The sequence below is a fragment of the Muntiacus reevesi genome, chromosome 5 (assembly GCF_963930625.1).
Source record: "Muntiacus reevesi chromosome 5, mMunRee1.1, whole genome shotgun sequence".
NCBI lineage: Eukaryota > Metazoa > Chordata > Mammalia > Artiodactyla > Cervidae > Muntiacus > Muntiacus reevesi.
Genome location: NC_089253.1, coordinates 41,068,778 through 41,095,003, shown reverse-complemented (window position 1 = coordinate 41,095,003; position 26,226 = coordinate 41,068,778). Strand labels below are relative to the sequence as shown.

General features: G+C 50.6%; 1 protein-coding gene and 1 long non-coding RNA gene across 2 annotated transcripts in view; one reads left to right on the top strand and one right to left on the bottom strand.

Moving 5' to 3' along the window:
- The window catches only part of LOC136169720 (uncharacterized), an 18,963-nt gene extending 5,158 nt beyond the window's left edge, over positions 1–13,805 (bottom strand). Inside the window, exon 1 of the long non-coding RNA XR_010663429.1 lies at positions 13,714–13,805. This is a non-coding gene — a long non-coding RNA (uncharacterized lncRNA). The remainder of the gene's footprint in view (positions 1–13,713) is intronic.
- On the top strand, positions 13,436–26,226 carry NAALADL1 (N-acetylated alpha-linked acidic dipeptidase like 1). Its single transcript, XM_065937688.1, has 18 exons — positions 13,436–13,635; positions 13,721–13,893; positions 13,976–14,097; positions 14,492–14,614; positions 19,599–19,882; positions 19,987–20,091; positions 21,129–21,214; positions 21,354–21,473; positions 23,402–23,487; positions 23,570–23,633; positions 23,719–23,786; positions 24,028–24,119; positions 24,197–24,287; positions 25,030–25,111; positions 25,195–25,359; positions 25,434–25,521; positions 25,632–25,724; positions 26,040–26,226. The coding sequence occupies exons 1-18, from the start codon at positions 13,436–13,438 to the stop codon at positions 26,224–26,226; spliced, it is 2,229 nt and encodes a 742-aa protein (XP_065793760.1).

Here is a 26,226-nt window from a genome sequence, read left to right as displayed (position 1 = left end):
TAGAACTGAGTGTGGAACAACAGATTGGTTCCAAACTGAGAAAGGAGTACTTCAAGACTGTATATTGTCACCCTGCTTATTTAATTTAGATACAGAGTACATCACGTGAAATGCTGGGCTGGCTGAAGCACCATCTGGAATCAAGATTGCCAGGAGAAATATCAATAACCTCAGATATGCAGATGACACCACCCTTATGGCAGAAAGTGAAGAAGAACTAAAGAGCCTCTTGATGAAAGTGAAAGAGGAAAGTGAAAAAGTTGGCTTAAAACAACATTCAGAAAACTAAGATCATGGCATCTGGCCCCATCACTTCATGGCAAATAGATGGGGAAACAATGGAAACAGTGACAGATTTTATTTTCTTGGGCTCCAAAATCGTTGCAGATGGTGACTGCAGCCATGAAATTAAAAGATGCTTGCTCATTGGAAGAAAAACTATGACCAAGCTAGCAGCATATTAAAAAGCAGAGACATTACTTTGTCAATAAAGGCCCGTCTAGTCAGAGCTATGGTTTTTCCAGTGGTCATGTATGAATGTGAGAGTTGAACTATAAAGAAAGCTGAGCGCCGGAAAATTGATGCTTTTGAACTGTGGTGTTGGAGAAGACTCTTGAGAGTCCCTTGGACTGCAAGGAGATCCAACCAGTCCATCCTAAAGGAAATCAGTCCTGAATATTCTTTGGAAGGACTGATGTTGAAGCTGAAACTCCAATACTTCGGCCGCCTGATGCGAAGAACTGACTCATTGAAAAAGACCCTGATGCTGAGAAAGATTGAAGACAGGAGAAGAAGGGGATGACAGAGTATGAGATGGTTGGATGGCATCACTGATGCAATGGACATGAGTTTGAGTAAGCTCTGGGAGTTGATGATGGATAGGGAAGCCTGGCGTGCTGTAGTCTCAGAGTCAGACATGACTGAGCGACTGAACTGATACCCATTTTATAGGCTAGGAAACTGAACCTGAGTGCTTGGGGCTGCCTCGGCTTTGAACTGCAGAGAGAGACTCCAACATGGGTCTATGGATTTTCAGCTAGGAGCTGTCTTCTATCTAAATCTGAATTAACCACCTCTTATGCTTGGCCACTAGGACCCTGATGGGGCACCAAGGGAATGCCAGGCATTCTCTACGGAAGCACTCAATGGACTGGAGGAAAGAGCTTGTGCACAGTTGGCTGTTAGACAGCCAGGGTGAAGGCTGATGTGGACACGAAGTCGAAGAGCTAGTGACCCTGGACTCAATATCGTGTTACAACTTTCCATATTTCTTATTGTTCAGATACTCTCCTATATCTCCAATCATCTTCTCCAGTCCTTCCTGGTTACTAATTCTAGCCAGGAAGCTGTTTGTGCCTCTCAGTTTCCTCTGATGGGCACCAATAGGTGGGTGTAGTGTCAGATTTAACAAAAATATTCAGGATTCCTGATTAAATTTGGGTGTTAGACAAACAATGAATTTTCTATTTAACATAAAGTGAAGTCGCTCAGTCATGTCCGACTCTTTGCGGCCCCGTGGACTGTAGCCTACCAGTCTCCTCTGTCCATGGGATTCTCCAGGCAAGAATACTGGAGTGGGTTGCCATTTCCTTCTCCAGGGGATCTTCCCGACTCAGGGATCGAATCCGGGTCTCCCACATTGAAGGCATATGCTTTAACCTCTGAGCAACGTAATCGTGTCCCAAATTCAATAAATAATAATCTTGCAGTACAAGTATGTCCCTTGCAATATTTGGAACGTGATCATACTAAAACAAACCTTATTGTTTATCTGGCACTCAGATTTAACCAGGCATCCTGTATTCTATTTGGCAAACCTGTGTGGTGCATTGCTGCGTAGCACGTGCAGACCATGTGAGGCCTGCGTTTGTGGCCTGACGGCGTCTCATGCTCGCCTTCCAGGGTACCACTCAGGGTAGACACTTGTCACAGGCAGCAGTCGTGAATGCCACTCTCCTTCACCCTCAGGGCCCTGGGCCTCTGCCCCCAGGGTCTCCTCCTCCCATCCATCTGCCCAGCCATGGCCCAGACAATCTACACAAACGCCAAAAGTTCTCCCACACAGACGCTAAAATCTTGGCTCCTGGTTCACTGATGCTGACTAGAAATACGGAGACAGAATTTGGAGGAAAAAAGGAAGAGTAGCTTTATTCTTTGCCAGGCAAAGTGGAAACCGTAGGCCAGCACCTCAAGAACTGTGCCCCCAGAAAAGACAGAGGTTTTATATCCTAATGAAAGTCTTGCGTTTTTGTTTTTTTTTTTCTTTTGCAAGATTTCAAAACAGGGACTTCCCTGATGGTCCAGTGATTAAGAATCCACCCACCAATGCAGGGGACTCAAGTTTGATCCCTGGTCCGGGAAGATCCCACATGCCACGGAGCAACTAAGCCCGAGCGCCTAGAGCCTGTGCTCCGCAACAAGAGAAGCCACCACAATGGGAAGCCCCAAGCACTGCAGTGAAGACTAGCCCCTGGCGGCCACAAGAAAGCCCGCGTGCAGCAATGAAGACCCAGCACAGCCAATATAAATATGTAAAAAATTTTAAAGAGAAATAGAATTTTTTTTTTTAAATTTCAAAACAGCCACAGCTGGCATCAGGCAGATGGTAACTGGGGTTGGTCTTTTCTGGTTATCGCCCCGTGACCTTCTTTCTTAAGTGAAGAATGCTATGAAAGAGTGTAGGGGGAGAAGAGTGCCGGGTGCAGAGTGTAATTCATGTGGAGTCAGAGAGTAATTTGCCTTGTTTAGCTTTGTGAAGGACAAGTCCAACTACAAGTTGTTAGCAGTAACACTAAAGAATACAAGATTGCTTAACTATTTCAGGCCTGTTTGTGCTGTTTCCTCAGCCTGTTCATTGTTTACTTATTTTTCTTAGTTATCAGAAAAGTTTCATTTCTATTTTTGCTGCAACAAATTCCCCATCATTAGTTCATTCCCTCCATATCAATGCAGGAAGGAAATCAGGCATCATTCTCACTTGACTGAGGACAAAGCTTCAGTTTTATTTCACTAGACAAACACCAGGTCTCTGGCCCAGGGGCCCATCTATCTCCTACTTCAAATCTTCCTTGTCCCCTGGGGGCCATAGCCCAGGCCTGCTCATCCCGGCTCTCCGTGGGAGCACCCCACGCCTGAATGTGTCATGTCCGTTGGCATCATCCTGCCCAAGCCACTTCCTCTTTCGGATTGCCCTTCTTCCCTCTCTGGCCAAGACACCTCGCTCGTAGATCAAGCAACACCCACTGGTGGAGTCTTTCTGGAGCTCCTAAGCCAAGTGGCCCTCTCAGTCAAGGCTTTCTTTACAGGTTTCTGGATGGCACATGTCCCTACCCAGCAGGCATCTGAGAGCCCAGGCCACCCTGCCCCCCATCCCTGGGAGTTTCTGGGCAGAACTTGGTCACAATCATCTATCTGTGTGGTCTCAGGACCCAGCATAACACTTGACTCAGGGACAGAGTTTGGTGGACCAGTGTTTACTGAAGACCATTAACTTCAGAGCAGATTGCATTCCACCACAATCATAAGTCATTGTTTACTTCTCTTTCCTTGTATTTGGGCCCTTTAGGCAGGTTTCAGTTTTTCTTCTGGCTGTCAGTCGGCTACTGTGGACCTCTGTGTGAATTATTTTTATTTCTTTTGGAGATGTTTCTTTAGGCCCAGTTTCCAAAGCAAAGTTACCAGGGACACCTTGCATTTGCAAGAATTCAGTTGACAAGATACCGTTACCATATAGCTTTGGTAGGGTTGCCAGATAAAACACAGGACACCCCAGTGAAATTTGAATTTCAGATGAAAAACAAACACTTTTTAAAGTATGAGCATGGCTTATGCAATGTTTGAGAGATATGCTTGAAAAAATGACCATTTATTCTGAAATTCAAATTTCACTGGGTATCCTATATTTTACATACTAAATCTGGCAACCCTAACTTTGAGGGCAGAGCTGGTGGCGGAGGTTCTCAAGGCTGGAGGCCGCCCCAAGAAAACCAGGGGAGGCTGGAAAGGGGAGACCAGCGGGATGGTGGAGGTGGCTCACCAATTGAGTTACCATCTCGCTCAGTGTCCCTGGGATGGACAAACAGCCCACTCGGAGCCCAAGGAGAAGCCAGTGCTGCCACCTGCTGGGGAGCGGAAGCCAGAAGACACTCAGATCTGCGGGGAGCCGGACACAGAGGTGACAGGACCTCCCGAGAGGCCGAGGGCAGGAGGGCGGGGTGGCTGGAGAAATTCTTCTCCTGCCTGGAGGGAGGTCTGAACCCCTAGTCACTGTGCCCCATCCTCTTACTGTCGGGTGTGGGAGGACCCCAATTCTCGGGCGGCCAGCCAGCCTCATGCCACTTCAGTCACCAGGGCACCCTTTCTGCCAAAGCCATCTTTCTTTTCAAAGATTCTTTTCAGAATCTTTCAGATTCTTCAGAGCAGAAGTTGGGCGAGGAGCAGGAAACCAGTGCTACGTTCCTGTTTACACTCCTGACTGCAACAGAGCCCACCAGTGACCCTGCAGAGTAAGGCCATGTGAATGTGAATGAGGGTGAGAGCGGAGGGGCCAGAGGGTGCTTCTCCATCAACATTCAGACCTGGGCCAGGACTTAGCCCTGGGGCGTGTGTGTGGGGGTGGCCCAGATAGGACTGAAGAAGCCTGGGCCTTGGGCTGGGTTCCCCCTCTGCTCACCCCAGCCTCCAGACTCTGGTCCAATACTCACTGTGCACCCACCCAGGGACTTGGAAATCCAGGAGTCCCAGTTCCTGGATAAGGAAGACTGGGGCCCACAGCGGACCTCAAAGGAAATGAGCCATTTGCAAAATGTTTGCTTGAGGTGAGCCGGACAGGGGCAGCCGGGGACAGGGAGGGTGACAGCGTTTTCCAGAATGGAGTGCAGGGCCTGGGGCTTGATGTGAGTTGGCACCTTCACTGGGCCCTCTTCCTTCCCTCCCTCCTTTCCCTTCTCTCTGTTCTGCTCTGGGTGACCTCCTTACTGGCCAGTAGGTCCCTTCCCTCTCAAGCATCAGTGGCCTTGTATGTCCTGTCCCAGAGGAGTGGGGGCCACAGCCCTTTCCCATCAATGTGCCCATGTGCCTGATTAGCGGGCAGTCTATGACGTTGCCTGCAAGGGGCCACCATCTTTAACTGTCCAAGAACTTGAGGGATATTTTGGTCTGTGGAGAAAGGGGAGGGGGGTGGTCAGTTCTCTGGATGTCAGGCTCTGGAGCTTAGGTCTGCACAGTCCCATGGCCGCTTATCTATCAGTGGCAATGCCAGGGTCCAAACTCAACCTGGAGACAGGTCTTGGGGTGGGGGGGGGAGTGTGACAGTCATTCCCCGAGGCTGCAGGAGATTCCCACAACCATGGATCTGAGTGGTTGACGCGTATTCATCTGCAGCTGGCCCAGGTGCTCGGGCCCGGTGAATTCCACACAGAAACCACACAGAACCCTGCCACAGCCCCCACTGCAGACCAAAGGGGTGGGCGGCTAGCCCAAGGCTACTTTAGAGGGTTCCCGGGCCAGTACATGCGAGGCAGCAGCTTGATCTCCTCTTGCTAAAGAAGAGAAGCAGGATTCATCTCCCTCTAGGTCCCCTGCTGCCAGTCACAAGGGGAGAATTCCCTCCCTGCCTGTGGCTTTGCCAGAACCAGACCGGGCTCCTGGTGAAACCCTGGACTTGTTGCTATGCCAGATCAGGAGCTCATGCAAGAGCTGTGTGCCATGGGGGTGGGGGCTGCCTAGGACAAGTCTGGGGGCTGAGGGGGCGGGTCTCCCTTTCAACCCTAGGCTTCGGGAGTCACTCAGCACTATCCAAGCCGACAATCTGACTCTGGGGGAGAAGCTGCGAGACCTGGTGAGACCTCAACCCAGGACCCGCCTACTTTGTGGTGCCTCCTCCCCACCTCCCAACCCTGCTCCTGGGCAGGCCCCTGGCAGGCCATCCTGCCTGGCATCGTCTACCCACCTCTGGCCCCTGCAACCCTTTGTTCCAGCCTGACTCCTTGTATAAAAGCCTGAAAGAGGAAGCGAGGGCCATCCTGGAAGGAGAGAAGGCCGTCCAGGAGGAAGGAAAGGCCCTCCAGGAGGAGGGTAAGACCATCCAGGAAGGAGCCCTGGCCGTCCAGGAGGGAGCACTGTTCCAGGTACCAGGAGCGCCACCCAGCTGTGGGTGGGGTGAGAGGACCAGTTTGCCAAGCGCCACTCAACCGGTTCCCCACTGTCTGCAGGAACCCAGCTCTCAGATTGCAGGACTGGTCATCCTGCAACCTGACCCTGCCTTCAACGCGGAAACACGTGTCAGCCCTAGGCCCTAGCTGAGCCCAGGCTGGAGACAGCACATCTCCTTGGGGAACCCCTCTGGCTGTTCCTCTCCAGCTCCCCTCAGTAAATTTTACCAAATCTGAGCCATGGCTTCCCCTGCCTGTGTGTGGACCCTGGGAATAGAGGCCACCAGCTCCAAGTAGGCCATCCTCCAACATCTTCCACCTCCCTGGGTCCTGAGCTGCCCCCACCCCAGAAGAGGCTCCAGATCTGGCTGTTATCATCCTCAAGATCAGCGATCCTGTGATAAGTGCTGGGGTGGGACTGGAAGGGGGCCGCACCCTCTCCTTGGGAGGCTGGAAGCCCCAGGTCTAACTCCAAAGGGCAGATTAGGGAGGGGCGGGAAGAGCCACTTTCTACCCAGTGGCCTTGGATAAGTCTTCTTTGTCAGTCAAGTCATGGGGGTGGGGAGAGTGAGAGCTCCCCAAAGGGGCCCCAAACCCACATACTTCAGGCCCGGAAATGCTGCTGGAGTTTGAATTCCCACTCCCACCTCCAACCAGGGTCTCCTGGGGTCCCGCCTTGAGACCTGCTCCCCTTCACCATTGACGGTCTTCCTGTCCTGAGTCATAAATCCCACCCCTACCTCATCCATGGACCCGAGTGTCCAGCTGTGGTCCCTGTGCTCTGGCCACCGACAGCCTTCAGGTCTTGTACCCCTCAGCTTCATTGCCCTCAGACCCGGCCAGCCCTGGGGAGCCTTCCTAGGCATCCCCTGATTACTGATGTAATGAGAGTGAAGACAGAGACAGAGATGCACAGAGAATGTACAGGTAGAGTATTCAAAAACTTAGAAATTTTTCCCATACCACTAAACAAAGAACGTGTTTTAGATTTTTTTTTTAAACTCCCTAATGAAGGAGATAACAGAGCCAGCAAGCTGACAAAGCCTGTTTAAAGGAGGATACAAGAAAGCGAGACACATATATGTTCAAGGGAGAAAAAGAGGAAGAATCCTGAAACAAGATTGCTAAATGAGATACAAAATCGGTCAGCATGTTATGGGACAGCTTTGGGCAAAGCCCCATAACCCTAAGGGTGGTATTGTTTACTGGGCAGAATCCTCTGGTGTGGCGTGGAAAGAATCATCTCTCTGCCCTCGTATACCCACTGCAGGGGACACTAGCTGGGAAGATGGAAGTCCAGGTTGCGCCCCTGTCAGATCCAGTTTGACCTATACCAGACCCGTGGAATCCCGCCCAGGCCGAAACCTGATGACTCACCGCACTAGTGAAGCTTTGATTTGGTCACAGCTTTAGACTGAACTGTGTGTGTGTGCATATGCTCAGTCATGTCTGACTCTTTGCAACCCCATGGACTGTGGCCTGCCAGGCTTCTCTTTTCCAGGCAAGAATACTGGAGTGGGTTGCCATTTCCTACTCCAGGGATTGAATCTGAGTCTCTGTGTCTCCTGCATTGGTAGGCAGATTCATTACCAGAAGCGCCACCTGAGCTGGGCTCTGATTTACCTGCCCTCCACTCCCAAGAGTCCACCCTCCTCCCCTAGCCAACCAGTGACCCAGTGGTATAGCTGTGTTCTTTTCCTGAAGGGAGTCATACCATAATGATATTGAGGATAGTTAGATCAGCTAAATGATTAAATCAGTCTAACCACTTTAGGACGTCTAAATATCTCCAAGATATTGCATGGTCTCGTTTTTGATAGGTGGCAGATTTTTAAAAATTTATTTTATTGAAGTATAGTTGTTTCCTGATGTGTTAATATCTGCTGTGCCTGCATGCTCAGTCACTCACTCATGTCTGAATGTTTCAACCCCATGGACTGTAGCCCGCCAGGCTCCTCTGTCCATGGGATTTTATAAGCAAGAATACTAGAGTGGGTTGCCATTTCCTCCTCCAGATTTCTGCTGTATAGCAAAGTAATTCAGTTAAATAGGATTGACCAAAAATTTCTTTTGGGTTTTTCCATAACATCTTATGTGTATATGCATGCATTTTTTTTTTCTCTAGACTGCCTCTTTTATAAAGATTGGATTAGGTTAGGTGAGAATCACAAGTGAAGTGAAGTGAAAGTTGCTCACATGTCCGACTCTTTTCAACCCCGTGGACTATACAGTCCATGGAATGCTCCAGGCCAGAATACTGGAGTGGGTAGCCTTCTCCTTCTCCAGGGGATCTTCCCAACCCAGGAACTGAACCAGGGTCTCCCGCATTGCAGGCAGATTCTTTATCAGCTGAGCCACAAGGGAAGCCCGAGAATGACAAAGATTTAGAAAATAAAGAAGAACCCATGTCAAAGCTGCCGTCAGGTAGCACCACTACAATCTCTTGTCCTTTTCTTCCCTGTCTCAGAAATCCCCTCCACAGGAGGCAGACTACTGGAGCAGCTCCGTCCTTCCCTGTGACATCTCTGCTGGCACCAGTATGCCGGCACTGCCCAGCAAACCTGCACAGTGGGGGAATGCCTGCCTTAGGCTGGCTTTATCACAGGATATTGGATATAGTTCCCTGTGTATATTTGCAGCATGTTTTAGGACCTTGCTGTTTTTCCATTCTACATGTAATAGTTTATACCTGCTAATCCCAAACTCTTAATACATCACCCCCTTATCCCACCTTGGCAAGCTAGGCAGCAGTTTTTATTTTATGTATTTATTTTAGTTTAGTTTTATGTTTTTGTTTATTTTAATTTTGGCTGTGCTGGGTCTTTGTTGCTGCGTGAGTTTTTCTCTAGTTGCAGCGAGTGGGGGAGAAGGAAATGGCAACCCACTCCAGTACTCTTGCCTGGAAAATCCCATGGACGGAGAAGCCTGGTAGGCTGTCGTTTTTGGGGTCGCACAGAGTCGGACACGACTGAAGCAACTTAGCAGCAGCAGCAGCGAGTGGGGGCCACTCTTATCTGTGATATGTGGGCTTCTCATTGAGGTGGCTTCTCTTGTTGTGGAGCCCAGGCTCTAGGGCACGTGGGCCCAGCAGGTGCAGCTCCAGAGCTCTGGAGCACAGGTTCAGTAGTTGTGGCGCATGGGCTTAGTTGCTCTGCAGCATGTGGGATCTTCCTGGACCAGGGATCGAACCCAAGTGTGCTGCATTAGCAGGCAGATTCTTTACCACTGAGTTGCCAGGAGAACCCACGTGCCCACATTTTGTATCCCTGTGGTTGCTCTGGACACCCCTTAAATATCAGACAGCTGAGTATGAATGCCCAGGGTGGAGGAGCTGAGCTCATTCAGGTCAGGTTTTCATCTATTCTACAAGTATTTGTTGAGTGCCTCCTATGTGCCTGGCACTGCTCTGGGCTCTGGCAATTCAGCAGTGAATAAAACAAAGATGCGGGCCCTAGCAGAACTTACATTCTAGAAGGGGAGATAAGGGATAATTAATATCAGGACAGTGATGGATGCAACAGAGAAAAATGAAGCGGGAGAGGGGAGGGAAAGCCTGAGAGGTAAACAAACACGATTTAGACAGAGTGGCAGGGAAGATCTCGTACAGAAGTGACATTTGAGCAGAGATGTAGGGGACCTGAGGGAGGGACCACAGTGGGACGTACAGCCATGAGATTGCCTAGGAAATGGGTGTAGCTGGGGAAGCCATCCCAGGCTGAGCCCTGGTCATCTGATACTAAGAGGGCAGAAGATGAAGAGGACCCGCAAAGGAGACTGGAAAGGAAGAAGGAAACTGGATGAGTGAGATGTCCTGGGAGCCAAGTGACCAAAGCGCAGAAAGATGATGGGTGATTGTCTGTGAGCAGCACTGCTGTGGTTCAAGTAAGAAAAGAGGACAGAACTGACCAGTGCTTTGAGCAACATAGAGCAAAATGGACCTTTTCAAGAGCAATTTTAGTGGAATAAAGCCTAAATGGAGTGGCCTCAAGAAAGAATGGGGGGAGGGACTTCCCTGGTGGTCCAGTGGCTAAGCCTCCTCGCTCCCAATGCAGAGGGCCTGGGTTCAATCTCTGGTCAGGAAAGTAGACCTCACCCACCACAACTAAAGATCTCGCATGCTGCAACAAAGATCAAATATCCCAAGTTCCACAACTAAGACCTAACACAGCCAAATAAATAAATATCTAAAAAAAGAAGAAGAATGGGAGGAGAGGAATTGGAGACAAGCACGGTCCACTCTTCCGAGTTTTTTTGTAAAAGGGGACAGAAAATGGGACAGTTACTAGCAAGTGGAATTGAGAGTTGTGTGGGTTTTTTTTTTTTTTTTTTTGATTGTGTTAAGCACCATAAACAGGTGCTTTAGGTGGATGGAAGTGACCATCCACAAGGAGACTTGTGGAACCACTTCCTTGAGCAGTGAGGGCAGGGTGGGTTTTGCCCAGGGTACAGGCTCCCTTGAATGGAGGTGTGGATCACACAAGGGGACGTTCCTTCTGATTTTCTCAGTGAAATAGGAAGCACGGTCTTCAGCTGAGAGTAAGGGTAGAGAAGAATGTGTCGGAAGCTTGAAAAGAGAGGACAGACTATGAAACCACCATCTAGGATGGGGGGAGGGACTGTGGACGGGGGAAGGATGGTAAAATTGCTTGGCAGTATTGAGGGCCTGCTTGAGATCCCGGATCGTAAACTTAAGGTGAGATGAATGAGGTCATCTAACTGTATAGGTACATTCGGGGTCAAGAGTGAAGGTGAAGTGTAGGCAGAGGAGTGGATGTAACCAGGTCAGGTATTTTTCCAGTGAATGTGACCAAAGCAGAGAGGATCAAGGTGGTGGAGAGGGTTTTCAAGAGACTCTGGCTGGGTGAGGAAGAAGATAATCACATTTGGGAGTTGAGAGAGAAAGGACAGGAGCCAGCACCAATGGACTGGCAGTCCTGGAGGATCGAAGAACTCTCTGAGTCCGAGGGAAGGAGGGAGTGAGGTGGAAAGATAAGGAAATCAAGAGACTTCCCTGGCTGTCCAGCGGTTAAACACGCTTCCACTGCAGGGGTTGCGGGTTTGATCCTTGGTCAGGGAACTAACATCCCACATGCCAGGTGGTGCGCCCCAAAAGTAAGATAAATAGGTGCAGATGAGTGGATGGACATAATCATTCACTAAAGGAAATCAAATGCATTAGCTTTCTGAAGGGATTGCCATCAATATCCACAGTCCCTCCAAAATATTCAGAGAGGGGCCATACCATCCTCCCAGCCAAGATGGAGAAAGAAGATTGATCAAGTTAATGTCTGGTGCAGACAGCAGAGTTGATGTCAGTTGATCCCAACAACATGAGCCGGAGTTCTCCAATGTCACCCACTCAGATGTCACACACTCTTGTCCAGGTGTCATGTCTGTGGCCTCACACTTTCCAGGACGGGGGTAGGGCAGAACCATAGGGTTTCCGTCTCATGGTGTCATCACCACATCTGTTCCTTAATTATCAGTTGACCTTGGTGTCTGGTTGGCTGCCCGGTGGTAACTGTCCTCTCATGCCCTTGTAAAGGAATGTGTACACTCCCCACACTGATGGGCTACCGATAAGATCACATCCTGGGTGCTGATTAATCATCTCTCCAATAACTGGCTTTTTGGGGCACCTCCCTGAAGTCCCTGATCACACTGTACCCCACCCCTAGTCCTGCCATGCTAATGTGGTAACACTCATGACCAAGAGCACGAGGGAGGTGGGCACCGTGGCACAGGTGAATGGGGCTGTAAGCAGTAGGAAGGGGGCTGCTCTGCTCTGAGAGGGTGCTGTGAAATCACACACACACACACACACACACACACACACACATACACACACAGTCTACCTTGCCCAGCTCTCCTTATCTCCAGGCATCTTTGGGTGATCAACAGATTGCAGCCTGGCTGGACAGAATCCCAAGGCAGGATAAGCCATGCAGGATGAAAGGAGTCACATTTGAGCCGCAGGGATCTTCCCAGCCCTTCCTGGCTCTCTTTGAAGTCAGAAAGAGGCTCAACACTTAGACCGAGTACTTGGTGGCTTCCTCTCCCTCTCCACCCATCCTCATCTGTATGGATGGCCTGCCCCTTGCCTTTTCTGCATGCTCAATACTATCTTATCATTGGAAGATCCCCTCAAATGTTCCCTTCTGGACAGACTTTGTCATTCATTCCACTGGGAGCACACTGGTCCTCCCCTCTATAGCGGTGCTCATCACATGGTTGAACTCAAAGCCTGTCTGGTTCCTCTGTTGGATCTGAGTTCCTGGGCACTTTGGCTTCCCCAGAGCCTGGTATGGGTCTGGCATAGGGCTGAATAAATGAAAGATGCTGGCAGTTAAGAGTGAAGGAATGAATAAATGAATGGATGGATGGAGGGGAGGGCAGAGGATGGGTGGATGGGAGAATGGGTGAACAAATGTGGGGGTGGATGCACGAACAGATGGATGGATTCCTGATACAGGGGATGATGGAGGAGGAGGTCATCTTATCAAGAAAGTGTGGGCTTCCCCAGCTCCGTCCTCTAGAACAGTTTTCATTTTAAGAGTCCCACTTCCTTCCGTAAGCTCAGATCACTACAGGATAGTTACAGAGAGTCCTTCTGGGTCTCTCTTCTTCCCTTAGCTCTAGGCTTAGCATTTTTAGGGGGTTTAGATGAGGCAGAAATGGCTAAAATATACTGAGTTCCCACTATGGGTCTAACACCAGGCTAGACATTTTTACAGATGTGGCCTTATTTAATAAAAATACCACCCCAGTTCTGCGAAATTGGTTCTATTATATTATCCCATTTTTACAGTGAAGAAAACGGGCTCAGAGACACTAAGTGAATTGTCTAAGGTCATACAGCTCATGTCTAGCAAAGGACGGGATTTGAATTTAAAACCTACTCAAGGAGCCAGGGCTGGATGGGCTAGAGATCAAGTGACACCGAGGAACCAGAGGCCGGGATGGCCGGCTGCAGGGCCGGCCCTGCTCTGAAGACAGGGGCTCTGAGTTCTAGTCCTGACCTGGCCTCTTTTACTGGCAGACAGTGGGTGAGACCTTGCCCATCTCCAAGCCTCAGTGTCCACGTGTGGATCTGCTGCCCCTCGGGAATCTCTTCCAAGTGAATGTTGCAGAAATCGAGGTGGATGTAAGGAGCTTCCTTGGGACGTCCCGTCCTTTCTCTGCCAGCTAGTGACCAAAGGGCAGGGCCTCACATTAGATAATGGTTAACCGGACCTGAGGCCCCATCTATAAGGTGGCCACCGAGCTGGCCAAGATTCCACAGGATGCAGTGGGTGAAGGTACTGGGAGGGGTGGTGGGGGCCGCTGCCCTCTTGGGGCTGGGGATCATTGTGGGTCACTTTGCCATCCCCAAGGGGGCTGACTCACCAGCCCCCAGTGCCTCAGCCTCCCAGGACCTGGACCTGAAGATCCTCCAGACCGTCATGGAACAGCTAGATGCCAACAGGATCCGGGAGAACCTTAGGTGAGAGGCCTGCCTTTGTGCCTCTCCCGTGTGCCAGAGGCCTCTCCCTGACCCTGGTCCCACCCCTCTCTCACCTACCCTGCAGAGAACTCTCCAAGGAGCCGCATCTGGCCACCAGCCCTCGGGATGAGGCTCTGGTACAGCTGCTGCTGCAGCGCTGGCAAGACCCGGAGTCAGGCCTGGACTCAGCCCGGACCACTGAGTACGAAGTGCTGCTGTCCTTCCCCAGCGGGGAGCAGCCCAACCGTGTGGATGTGGGTGAGTTCCCGCTCTGGCTCCGGGATGCCTGGGGGCTGGGCGAGCTGCTGGTTCTCGCCCCAACACCGCCCTCTCTCGACAGTGAACTCCACTGGGGCCGTCCTCTTCTCCTGCCGACAGAGTGAGGAGAACGTGACCGGGGAGCAGGGGGGCCCCGATGTGGTGCCGCCCTATGCCGCCTATGCTCCTCCCGGAACCCCCCAGGTGGGCCTGGGATACCCCCTCCCCACTGCCATGGCCCAACTCCCCCTTGTTCCCACTTCAGCTGCTCCCATCCTGACACCACGGGCTGTTGAAGCAAAGTGCCTCAACTGGGGCTCAGCCTCCCACCCAGAATTTACTCGCTTCCACACTGCATTACTACTCCTTTTGCCCATCACTTAGTCATTCAACAAACACTAACAGGCCCTGCTCCAGGCCTGGCCTGTTACAGAGTACCTGGACATATAGCACGGAGAAAACCAGGTGTGACTTGGTCTTGGGGAGCTGAGAAGCTCTGGGTGAGGTCGGGGGACGGGATCTAAATCCTTCATCCTGCCATTCAGCCCTTCCCTCTCTTTCCTGGGCCTGGCTGTAAGTCATCTTCTCTTGGGAATAGGGCCCCCTCGTCTACGCCAACCAGGGCTCGGAAGAAGACTTCAAGGAACTACAGAAAGAGGAAGTCAAACTCCAAGACAGCATCGTCTTGACCCGCTATGGGGGTGTAGGGCGCGGGGCTAAGGTAAGCAGCAGCCCCCAGTGCAAGGGGCTGGGTGGGGAGAGGGGCCGGCAATGGACAGGAGGAGTGAGGGGAAGGGGATGAGCAGTGCTGAGTGGGGCACCAAGTCCTGGGCTTGGGGCAGAAGAAGGGGGTGATTCCTCCTTCCACCCACGATGGCTGCTATGGGCCTCCGCCCACCCAGGTTCTAGTCCATGGGTAGGCCCAAAGAATACTTATGTGCTATGTAACCATGGGTGCCTCCCCCAACATCCCTGAACCCTGGGAAATAAAGGAATTGGGCAAAATTTTCAGCTTTCATATTCTAGAAGTCGAAGTCCTCCTGTGAAGTAGTTCTCCTGAATATCTGACTTAAATCCCTCCTGTTGTCCCCTCCCACCCACCAATTTGCTTCTTTTCCATACAGAATTTTGATGGAGGATTCCATGCCTATTGCTATTTATTGCTATTTTATTTATTTATTTTATTTTTAGCTGCACTGGGTCATGGTTGCTTGATGCGGGCCTTCTCTAGTTGCGGCAGCAGGGTGGGAGGCTATTCTTCATTACAGTGCATGTGGCTTCTCCTATTGTCTAGCACCAGCCCCAGGGCACTCGAGCCTCAGTGGTTTTGAAGCACAGGCTCCACAGTCGTGGTTCAAGGGCTTACTTGCCCTCCTGCACGTGGAATCTTCCAGACCACGGTTTGAACCTGTGTCCCCTGCATTGCAAGGCAGATTCTTAACCACTGGACTACTAAGGAAGCCCTGTCTATGATTTTTAACTGTTTATTTACTTACTTATTTTAAATTTAAAAAGGTATAGATGGGACTTTAAAAAGAGATGGGACTTGGGAATTAGTGTTTAGTGGGTTAAGAACTTCAAATTTGCAAAATGAAGAGAGTTCTGGAGATAAATGGAGGTGATGGTAGCACAATAATAGGAATGTGCTTAATGCCACTGAACTGTACTCCTTTTTATTTTTTTGGTATTTATTTATTTGGCTGTCCTGGGTCTTAGTTGTGGCACTTGATACTCTTTAGCTGCAGAATTCGAACTCAGTTGTGGCATGTGGGATCAAGTTCCTGAACTGTACACTTAGATACTAAATTTTATGTTATGTGTATTCATCACAGTTTTTTCTACAATAGTAAAGCATATTTATCAGTTTTCACAACCAATAGCTAGACAAAAATAAAAGATTATAATTGCAAGCCATAATGAGAATATGTTAACATAACAATATAAAATAATTACATACAATTTGAGGTGTCAAGCAGAGTGATGTAGTAAGTGGAAGTGCATACATGCACATGTTTTCAGCCACCCAGCCAGTCTATGTCTCTTGATTAGTACATTTAATCCATTTACATTTATTACTGATATGTATGATCCTATTACCATTTTGTTAATTGTCTTGGGTTTATTTTCTGTAGATCTTTTCCAGTCTGTAGATCTTTTCTGGTCTCTTGTGTCTCCTGCCTAGAGAAGTTTCTTTAGCATTTGTTGTAAAGCTGGTGTGGTGGTGCTGAATTCTAACTGTTGCTCGTCTGGAAAGCTTTTGATTTCTCCATCAATCTGACTGAGAGTTTTATTGGGTATAGTATTCTTGGCTGTAGGTTTTTCCCTTTCATCACTTTAAATTTATCATGCCATTCCCTTCTGGCTTGTAGAGTTTCTGTTGAGAAATCAGCTGATGATAACCTAATGGGAGTTCCCATATACGTTGTCATTTTTCCCTTGTTGCTTTTTAAAAAAATACATAATATTTATTTATTTGGCTGCCCCCGGGTCTTAGTTGCAGCACATGAGATCTTCAGTCTTCATTGCGGTATGTGGGATCTTTAGTTGTGCTATGCAGACTCTTAGCTGTGGCATGTGGGATCTTTGTTTCTTGACCGTGGATCTAACCTGCGCCCTCTGCCTTGGGAGCAAGCGGTCCTAGCCCCTGAACCACCAAGAAGTCCCTCCCTTGTTGCTTTTAATATTTTATCTTTGTCTTTAATTTTTGTCAGTTCGACTACTATGTGCTTCAGTGTGTTGTTCCTCCTTGGATTTATCCTGCCTGGGACTCTCTGTGCTTCCTAGACTTGGTTGACTATTTCCTTTCCCATGTTAGGAAAGTTTTCAGCTATTATCTCTTCAAATATTTTCTCAGGTCTTTTCTCTCTTTCTTCTTTTTCTGGGACCCCTATAATACAATTGTTGGTGCATTTAATGTTGTCCCAGAGGTCTCTTAGGCTGTCTTCTTTTTTTTTTTTTCATTCTCTTTTCTATATTCTATTCTGTGGCAGTGATTTCCACCATTCTATCCTCCAGGTCATTTATCTGTTCTTCTGCCTCAATTATTCTGCTATTGATTCTTTCTAGTGTATTATTCATCTCTGTTTCTTTGTTCTTTAGTTCTTCTAGGTCTTTAGTAAACATTTCTTGCACCTTCTCTGTTATTTTCCCAAGATCCTGGATCATTTTCACTATCATTATTCTGAATTCTTTTTCTGAAAAGTTACCTAACTCCACTTAATTTAATTGTTTTTCAGGAGCTTTATCTTGTCCCTTCATCTGGGATGTAACTTTCTTGTTTTTTCATCCTGATTAACTTTCTGTAATGTGGTTTTTGTTCTAGCCAATTGTGATTCTTCTAGCTTCTTTTGTCTGCCCTCTGATGGGCTAATAGTTTTGTGTAAGCTTCCTTATGAGAGGGACTGAGTCTTGCTCTGGCGGTAGGGCTGTGCTCAGTAAAGCTTTAATCCAATTATCTGCTGATGGGTGGGGTTGCACTCCCTCCCTGTTAGTTGTTTTGCCTACGAGGACCTAGCCCTGGAGCCTATAGGCTCTATGATAGGGTTAATGGCAACCTCCAAGACAGCTTATATGAAGGGGGGCCTTCCAGGGGTGCTACTGCCAGCGCCCCCATCCCTGTGGTGAGCCCCTGCTGACCCACGCCTCCACTGGAGACCCTGCAATACTAGCTAGTAGCTTTGGTTCAGTCTCCTGTGGGGTCACTGCTCCTTTCCTCTGGGTCTTGGTGCCCACAAGATTTTGTTTGTGCCTTCCAAAACTGGAGTCTGTTTTGCCCAGTCCTGTGGAACTCCTGTAATCAAATCCCACTGGCCTTCAAGGTCAGATTCCCTGGGGGTTTCCAGGCCCTTTGTCAGATCCCCAGGCTGGGAAGCCTGAGGTGGGGCTCAGAACCTTCACATTCACAACAGTGGGAGAACTTCTTTGGTATACTGTTCTCCAGTTTGTGGGTCACCCACACGGCGGGTATGGGCTTTGATTTAGTCATGATTGTGCCCCTCCTACCCTCTCACTACAGCATCTTCTTTGTCTTTGGAAGCAGGGTATCTTTTTTTGATGGGTTCCAGCATCTTCCTGTTGATGGTTGTTCAACAGATAATTGTAATTTTGGTGCTCTTGTGGGAGGAGATGAGTGCATATCCTTCTATTTCACCATCTTGAACTGGAAGTCCTCTCATCACAATTTTAAAAGTAAAAATACATACATACATAAAAGAAGTGCCCTGGATAAGAGCTTGTGGGGAAAAAAAAAAAAGAAAGGAAAGGGGAACAGGTGTGGTAAAATGATACAGACAATGAAACTCAGTGTTTTTTTTTAAAAAAGTATAGAATGAAAAAAAGTTTCCTCATAATGCCACCCTCCAAAGAGGTAGCTTTGTTTGTTTGTTTATGGAATGTGATCCAGAGTTTCCTTGGGAAGAACATATGAAGGTATATTCTCATTTCTTTCTCTTTTTTAATATAAAAGTAGCATACAATACCCACTGTTCTGAACTGTGCTCTTTTTTCATCTTAATATATCTTATAGGAAATTCCCTGATGGTCCAGCAGTTAGGACTCCTTGCTTCCACTGCAGGGGGCCCGAGTTCCATCCCTGGTCGAGAAACTAAGATCCCAAAAGCCACTCAGCCTGGCAAAAAAAAAAAACAACAAACAAACAACCCCAAACCAACCAACCAAACAAAAAGTCATTCTGGAGATCATTCTCAAGTGGTGCATAAACTCTGTCCTTGATATTCTTTTTTTTTTTAATGTACTGTTTTGTTTTCATTGACTTAAAATATACGTAACATAAACTTGACCACGTTAACCATTCTTTAATGGGTCTTCGCTGCTGTGAGGGCTTTTCTCTGGTTGCAGCGAGCACAGCCTCTCATTACAGTAGCTTCTCTTATCGCAGCTCCCGGGCTTTAGGGCACAGGCTCAACAGATGCGGCACACTGGCTTAGTTTCTCTGAGGCATGCGGGATCTTCCTAGTTCAAGGATTGAACCTGTGACCCCTGCTTTGGCAGGCAGACTCTTTACCACTGAGTCACTGGAGAAGCCCAGTGAACTGTTTTTTAAATGTATGTTGCGATTGTATTAAGAACATTCACAATGTTGTGCAGCCATCACTACGATCCATTTTCAGACTGCTTTCATGGTTCCAAGTGAAACTCTGTACCCATGTAACACCCTTATTCTCCCTCTGCAGCCCTGAGTAACCTCTATTTGACTTTCTTGGCCTATTCTAGGTACCTCACGTAAGAGGAATCATGCAATATTTGTCTTTTTGTGTCTGGTTTACTTCACTTAGCAGAATGTTTTGAGGTTCATTGATGTATCAGAACTTCACTCCTTTTTAAGACTGAGTAATTTACGTTTGCATGCTATATACTAGGTTTTGCTTATCTGTATATCAATGATGGACGGTTGAGTTGTTTCTACCTTTTGGCTGCTATGAATAGCGCTTAGCTTACTCCTTCCTTTATCCACTGTAGGGTACCTCAGTTTAATTGCCCCGCTGAGGCGCCATTGCCTACATTCAGCTGTCTTCTGCTGTCTCAAGCAGCACTGCAACAAATGACCTGTGTAAGAGTCATCTTGCTGGTAGGAAGACAGACCTGTCCTGGCTTCCACAGTGATGAAGGGCAGAAGAGGAGCAATGTGAGATGTGCCCCCTTTTCACCGCCCTTCCCTAAACACAGCTTCCTCTGGCTTCCTACAGGCTGTGAATGCTGCCAAATACGGGGTGGCTGGAGTGTTAGTGTACACGGACCCCAAAGACATCAACGACGGGAAGAGCTTGCCGAACGAGACCTTCCCACACTCCTGGTGCCTGCCTCCCTCGGGCGTGGAGCGAGGCTCCTACTTCGAGTATTTTGGGGATCCCTTGACTCCTTACCTTCCAGCTACGCCTTCCTCCTTCCGCCTAAACTCTGACAATGCCTCTGGATTTCCCCCAATTCCCATTCAACCCATTGGCTTCGAGGATGCACAAGTCCTTCTCTGGTGAGCTTGTGCCCTGGGGTCTCCTGCCCACTCTCCGGTGGTGGCCCCCCGACTTCAACCCCCACGTCCCTATTTGCTCTGAAGGGCCTCCCCCTCCTCCCCAGTAACCTTGGAGGAAAGTTGGCACCGGCCAACTGGCAGGGAGGACTGGGCTGTGACTACAATTTGGGGCCAGGCTTCCGGTCGAATGGTATCTTCCCAGAAGACGGGTAAGATGGAGCCCCCTCCTCCCCCGACTCTCCCCTTCTCTTCCCTTCTTATGCTTTCTTTCTTTTTTTTTTTTAATATGTATTTATTTGTTTATATTTGTCTGTGCTGGGTCTTCGCTGATGCACACAGGCTTTCTCTCACTGCGGCAATGAGGGGCTGCTCTCCAGTTGCGGTGTGCCAGCTTCTCATTGTAGTGGCTTCTCTTGTTGCCAATCACAGGCTTTCGGGCATGTGGGCTTTAGTAGATGTGGGCTCAGTAGTTGTGGCTCACAGATTCAGCGGCTCCATGGCACAGGGCATCTTCCTGGACCAGGGATCAAATCCGTCTCCCTTGCATTGCAAAGAGGATTCTTGACCACTGGACCACCAGGGAAGTCGGTTATGCTTCCCTGACCCTGGGTTTCCTCTCTGCTCACTTCGAGGCCTGGCCTTCCCCTTTCTCCTCTCTCCCAACCCCTCCTTGATTCCAAAATACCTGTCTTGTCCTGGGGAGCCTGTGAATCAGTTGTGTGTCCCACAAGTCTCTGTGGAGTCCCCCGACCTCACACTGGACCTCCGTTCTCCAGCCACCCCCTCTCTTGAACACACCAAGCTCCTTCCCAAATCAGGGCCTCTGGACTTGCTGTTCCGGCTGATGGAACACCCTTCCCCAGGCTCTGCCATTCCTGGCCTGCCTGAACAGCCCACCTGCCACCAGGCACCTTGTCAGTGTCCCCCCAAGCTTCTTCACTGCCTGCAGTTGCTCACTTCCTTGGGGTCTGGATGCTCCAGGAGAGGGAGATCCCACGAAGTTGGGGTCCATGTCTGTCTCAGCCATTGCCCAGAGCTGGTACGATGCTGACATACACTGAGTATCCAGTAACCGAGTGAGTACGAAGGAGAATTGGAGTCAGAAGAGCTGGGCTCTAGCCTCGCTGTCTCTCCTGGTATTTCCAAGCAGGTCACTTTGCCAGGTTCCTTTCTGACTCTGGGCCTCAGGTTTTCCTGCATTTTGGAGGGGGCAGTGGGTGGTGCCAAGACTCCTGTCCCCCTCCAGCCAGGTGAACGTGAGTGTCCACAACCGCCTGGAGCTGCGGAACTCCTCCAATGTCCTGGGGATCATCCGCGGGGCTGTGGAGCCAGGTGAGCCCTCCTCACGGCTCCCCACGCCCCCAGGACCCCGCCCAACCCTGGGCGCAGCTGACCACGCCCCCTCGGCCCCGCCTGGCTGCCCCGCCCACCGTCGCTCCTCTGAGGTTTCTGACTCTGCTCCTCCTGCCAGATCGCTACGTGCTATATGGAAACCACCGGGACAGCTGGGTTCACGGGGCCGTAGACCCCAGCACTGGTACTGCCGTCCTCCTGGAGCTCTCCCGCGTCCTGGGGACTCTGCTGAAGAAGGGTGAGCGGGCCGCCCTGCCCCGGTCCAGGGACTCGCTCCCCAAGAGGGCACCTAAAGCCAGTCCTCCCTGAATTTTGGGCTCTGACACCCCCTCCACTCTCGCATTCGCCTGTGCTCACTTGTGCCAAGCCTAAGGACCCTGGGCGCAGACATGCATGACACTAGCCCTGGCCTCGCTCAAGCTGCCCAGTGTGGTACAGGGAACTCTTGCAATACCTTCTGAGGGTCTTCTGCACCCCTCTAGTGAAGTGAAATCAGGTGTGGTCACGAGCAAGCCCGTGCCCAGGCTCTGCCCTCAAGGAGTCTCAACTTGGTTGAGGCAGGGGGACAGTCATTAACTCCACAAACACTTCAGCCAGGCCTACTGTGTGCCAGGCCAGCTCTAGGCACTGGATGTCCCCCAGAGAACCCCAGAATTCTGGCTGTAATGACAACTGTGAAACGTCCTATTAGGGAAAATATCTACTGGGCTTTCCAGGCGGAAGCCAAAGCTCAGGGAGGTGGCAGTTCCAGGTGGGCATGGGGATTCAGGTGGAAAAGATTGACTGGACCAGGTGGCAGAGCTGTCTATTTCCTAAAACTAGGGACATTTTCTTTCATAACCATGCTACAGTGATCAGAATCAGAAAATTAAAAAATTTTCCAATTGTCCCAATAAGTTTCAAAAATTACTTATTTATATTTTGGCTGCTCTGGGTCTTCACCGCCCCTCAAGGGCTTTCTCTGGTTGCAACGTGCAGGCTTCTCGTTGTGCAGCACAGGGCTTAGTTACAGTGAGGCATGTGAGATCTTAGTTCCCCAGCCAGAGATCGAACTTTTGTCCCCTGGAAGATGGATTCTTAACCACCGGACCACCAGGGAAATCCCTCTGATAACATTTAGAGCAAAAGAATGTTCTGGTCCAAGAGTCAATCCAGGAGCACAGGTTGCACATGTAGTAATGGCATGGGTCATCTGTAATCGTTTCTTAGCTGTTCTTTCTTTCCTGATCCTGATATTTAGTTTGTTGACTGTCCCTCAATTTCGGTTTGTCGGATTAGATTCAGCTTATGCATTTGGGGCAGAAAAAAGTGTGGGAACTTTCCATTGCAAGCATGTAATCATTTTATACTTAAAAATTTTTTGATTTAGAACAAAAAGATGAGAAATGATCAAAGGGGACTGAGTTGCAGCCAGAGATGGGAGTACAGCCCAGAGCACACAGTGCCATGGAGGGTGAGGGGAGTCTGAAGGAGGTGAGGGGCAAGCAAGGACTCCGAGGCTTCCAGGAGGTGACTGAGGACTGTGGCAAGAGCAGTGAGGGCATGAGACTGGAGATGGGAGCCAGCTTGCAGGAGGCTGAGAGCGATGTGGGGCGTTGGTTAAGCCCCTGGACTCTGGAGCCAGACCCTGAATTTGAACTCTGGCTCTGCTGCCTACCAGCTGTGTAACCCTGGGCAAGTCATTAAACCTCTCTGTGGCTCCATTTCATCAACGGAGACAATGAGAGTCTGTCTCTCAAGACCTTCTTGTAAGGACTGGCTCAATATGGATAAAGCTCTAAGGACAATGTGAGTGTTTCATCACTAAATGAATAGGAATAGGGGCCAGTTTTGCAGAAGATGCCAGGAAGAGAGTTAGGGATCTCCAATCATCACATCCAGAGAGAAGAGAGGGGCAGGGCATTCTGGCAGAACGGACCGCCGCACTGGAGATTGGTGTGTGTGTGCGGGGGCAAAGTTGGGGGTGTCACAGCAGAGGAGAGGCCCTGGTAAAAAGAGGGCGGAACCTCAACGAAGGTTTGGCCCGGGAGGTGCCAAGACCTACCTCCAATCGCCAGCTGCCCTGTGGGTTCCAGTCCTCCCTCCCCTCCACCTGCCCAACCTTCCCCCTAAGCCACCCCGAGACCTGGGGGATCTTGCCCTCTAGCACTTTATCCCCCTCCCCAGGCACCTGGCGTCCCCGCAGATCAATCGTGTTTGCGAGCTGGGGGGCAGAGGAGTTTGGGCTCATCGGCTCCACAGAATTCACGGAGGTGAGTGAGCCCCGCAGCCGGGCGCTCGAGGGGATTCCCGGGGCGGGCCGCGCGGGGCTGACGTGGTCGCGTCCACCTGCAGGAGTTCTTCAGCAAGCTGCAGGAGCGTGCCGTGGCCTACATCAACGTGGACATCTCGGTGTTTGGTACGAGGGGCGGCGGGGCTGACTCGGGGAGCGGGGACCCAAAAGGGTGGGGCCCGAGTAGAGTCTTCCTTGTATCTTCTCACAGCCAATGCCACCCTGAGGGTGCAGGGCACGCCGCCGATCCAAAGCGTCGTCTTCTCCGCAGCCAAACAGGTGGAAAGGGGAGGGGCTGGGAGAGGGGCGGGAGGAGGCGTGTCGGGGGCGGGGCTACACGGGGTGGGCGGAGCTGATACTTCAGAGAGGGGCTGGGGGTGGGACTGAGGCTGCGGGGAGGGCCTTGTAGGACCCGCAGAATTGTGCAAGGGCTGGAGACCCTGGTGGGTGGCGCGGAGGACCTGCCTGGTTGTCGGGCCTGGGGAGGGGCCAGCCGCAGACTAGATTCCCCTCCACTCAGATCTCCGCACCGGGCTCCAGCGGTCTCAGCATCTATGACAATTGGATCCGATATTACAACCGTAGCAGCTCCGTGTACGGCCTGGTCCCCAGGTGAGCCCAGAGCCGGGATGGGGACCCCTGGACCCCAGGCTCAGCGCCCTGCAGCCTAACCATATTCCTTCCCATAGTGTGGGGACTCTGGGCGCTGGCAGCGACTATGCCCCCTTCATTCACTTCCTGGGCATCTCCTCCATGGACATCGCCTACACCTATGACCGGGTAAGCGGGCACCCCTTAGTCCCCAGCCCGGGACTTTGCTCCACTAGCCCCCTCCTCTCCCTCGGGCTGCTCCTGTGCGAACTGAATCCATCACTCAGTAGTTGTGCTACCTCAACAAAGTTTCTTTACCTCTCTTGAGCATGTTCATCCTCATCTGTTATTTTATCAAATTTAAGACACCACTGGGTATAAGATGCACTGTTGTGATATGCATTATTCGGGGGGGGGGGGAATACATGGTCAGTTGATTGCAGGGTGACATTGACTGTAAGAAGCATCCTAATTTCAGAGATCTTAAAATGTGAAAAAACGTTTGTCTCAGAGTAGATTAAAAAACAGTATAAAACAGGTGATTTGAGGGAAAATGAGGTTAAGGGCTGCAGAGTGCCAGCCTGTCTCCCTGTTTGATGCTCCAAAATATCCTTTCTCCCCTCCATGGCCACTCCGCTCCTGAGTGGTGGAGCTGGGATTTGAATCCTCCTGTCTGACTGCAAAGTCTCAGGTTCTTCTCCTTCATGTGAAATGGGAAACTGGCACCTGACCCAGTTCTGTCACTTCTTAGTTGTGTGATGTCAGGAAGGCTACTTAACCTCTCTGAGCCCATTACCTCCTCTGTAAAGTGGGAACCCTAGAACCTGCCTCACAGATGTGGTGACAACTGACTTGAGATAATGGCTCTACATTGAACTCCTCCTTCCACTTCTCATCTCAAGCTTGTCACCCGTGGGTCTTGTTTCCTCAGAGCAAGACCTCAGCCCGGATCTACCCCACCTACCACACAGCCTTTGACACCTTTGATTACGTGGACAAGTTTTTGGACCCTGGTGAGGAAGGGGGCAAGGGGTCTCCTGCGGCGGGAGGAGGCGAGGCTGAAGGCTGAGCCTGGCCTCGTCGCCCTCCCTGACAGGTTTCAGCAGCCATCAGGCCGTGGCCCGGACTGCAGGAAGCGTGCTTCTCCGGCTCAGTGACAGCCTCTTCCTGCCTCTTAACGTCAGTGACTACAGTGAGACCCTCCGCAGCTTCCTGCAGGCTGCCGAGAACCTCCTATTGGAGCAGCATAACATCAGCTTCGGTACGGAGACCCCGATATCCAGGCATGGGGAGCCTTGCACCCCCAGGGCTAAGATGCTGGCTGTTCCTCCACAGGACCCTTGGTGACCGCGGTGGAGAAGTTTGAGGGGGCAGCCACGTCATTCAACCAACGCATAGCAACACTGCAGGAGGGCACCCCCGAGTAAGCAAGGGTTGCAAGCAGGTGTCTGGGAGGGCAGCATCCAGGGCAGGATGCAGGCTGGCAGCTGGGCCGCTGGCTGTAGGGTGACCAGAGGGCCCTGTCACCCTCAGTCCCCTGCAGGTGCGGATGATCAATGACCAGTTGATGCTCTTGGAACGGACTTTCCTGAACTCACAAGCCTTCCCAGAAGAACGCTACTACAGGTGAGCCTGTCCAAAGCTCTTGGGAGGTGTGGTGAGATGAGGCTGGGCAGTGGGTACCCATCTGAAGGAGCAGAATGTCACTTTTGCTGACCTTTAGAGCACAACCCAGTCCCTTGAGATGGCTGGGGAGTCAGGCTCGAAGAGTGGGGGAGGCAAATCAGTTAAGGTCACCCTGGGACTAGAGCCTACATCTCCTCCCACTACCAGAAGAGAGGTGCTTTTGTCCCTAGCTGTATACAGGAGCTGTTGCAGGCTGAAGCTCTGCTCATTCTTGGCCTCTGCATGACCTTGACCCTCCCCCATTTCTCCCTTCAGCCATGTGCTCTGGGCACCCCGCACCGGCTCTGTGGCCACATTCCCCGGCCTGTCCAATGCCTATTCCCAGGCCGAGAACACAGGTCATGAACCTGCAGCCTGGGCTGAGGTGCAGAGACAGCTCAGCATCGTGGTGGCAGCCCTGGAGGGCGCAGCAGCCACCCTGAGGCCCGTGGCTGACCTCTGA

What these genes read in the sequence shown, in the direction of transcription:
- NAALADL1 (XM_065937688.1), top strand. Translation starts at nt 13,436, where the DNA reads ATGCAGTGGGTGAAGGTACTGGGAGGGGTGGTGGGGGCCGCTGCCCTC. An exon ending in GATGCACAAGTCCTTCTCTG is followed by an intron (nt 19,883 to 19,986) that starts GTGAGCTTGTGC and finishes CCTCCTCCCCAG; the next exon opens with TAACCTTGGAGGAAAGTTGG. An exon ending in GGACAAGTTTTTGGACCCTG is followed by an intron (nt 25,112 to 25,194) that starts GTGAGGAAGGGG and finishes CCTCCCTGACAG; the next exon opens with GTTTCAGCAGCCATCAGGCC.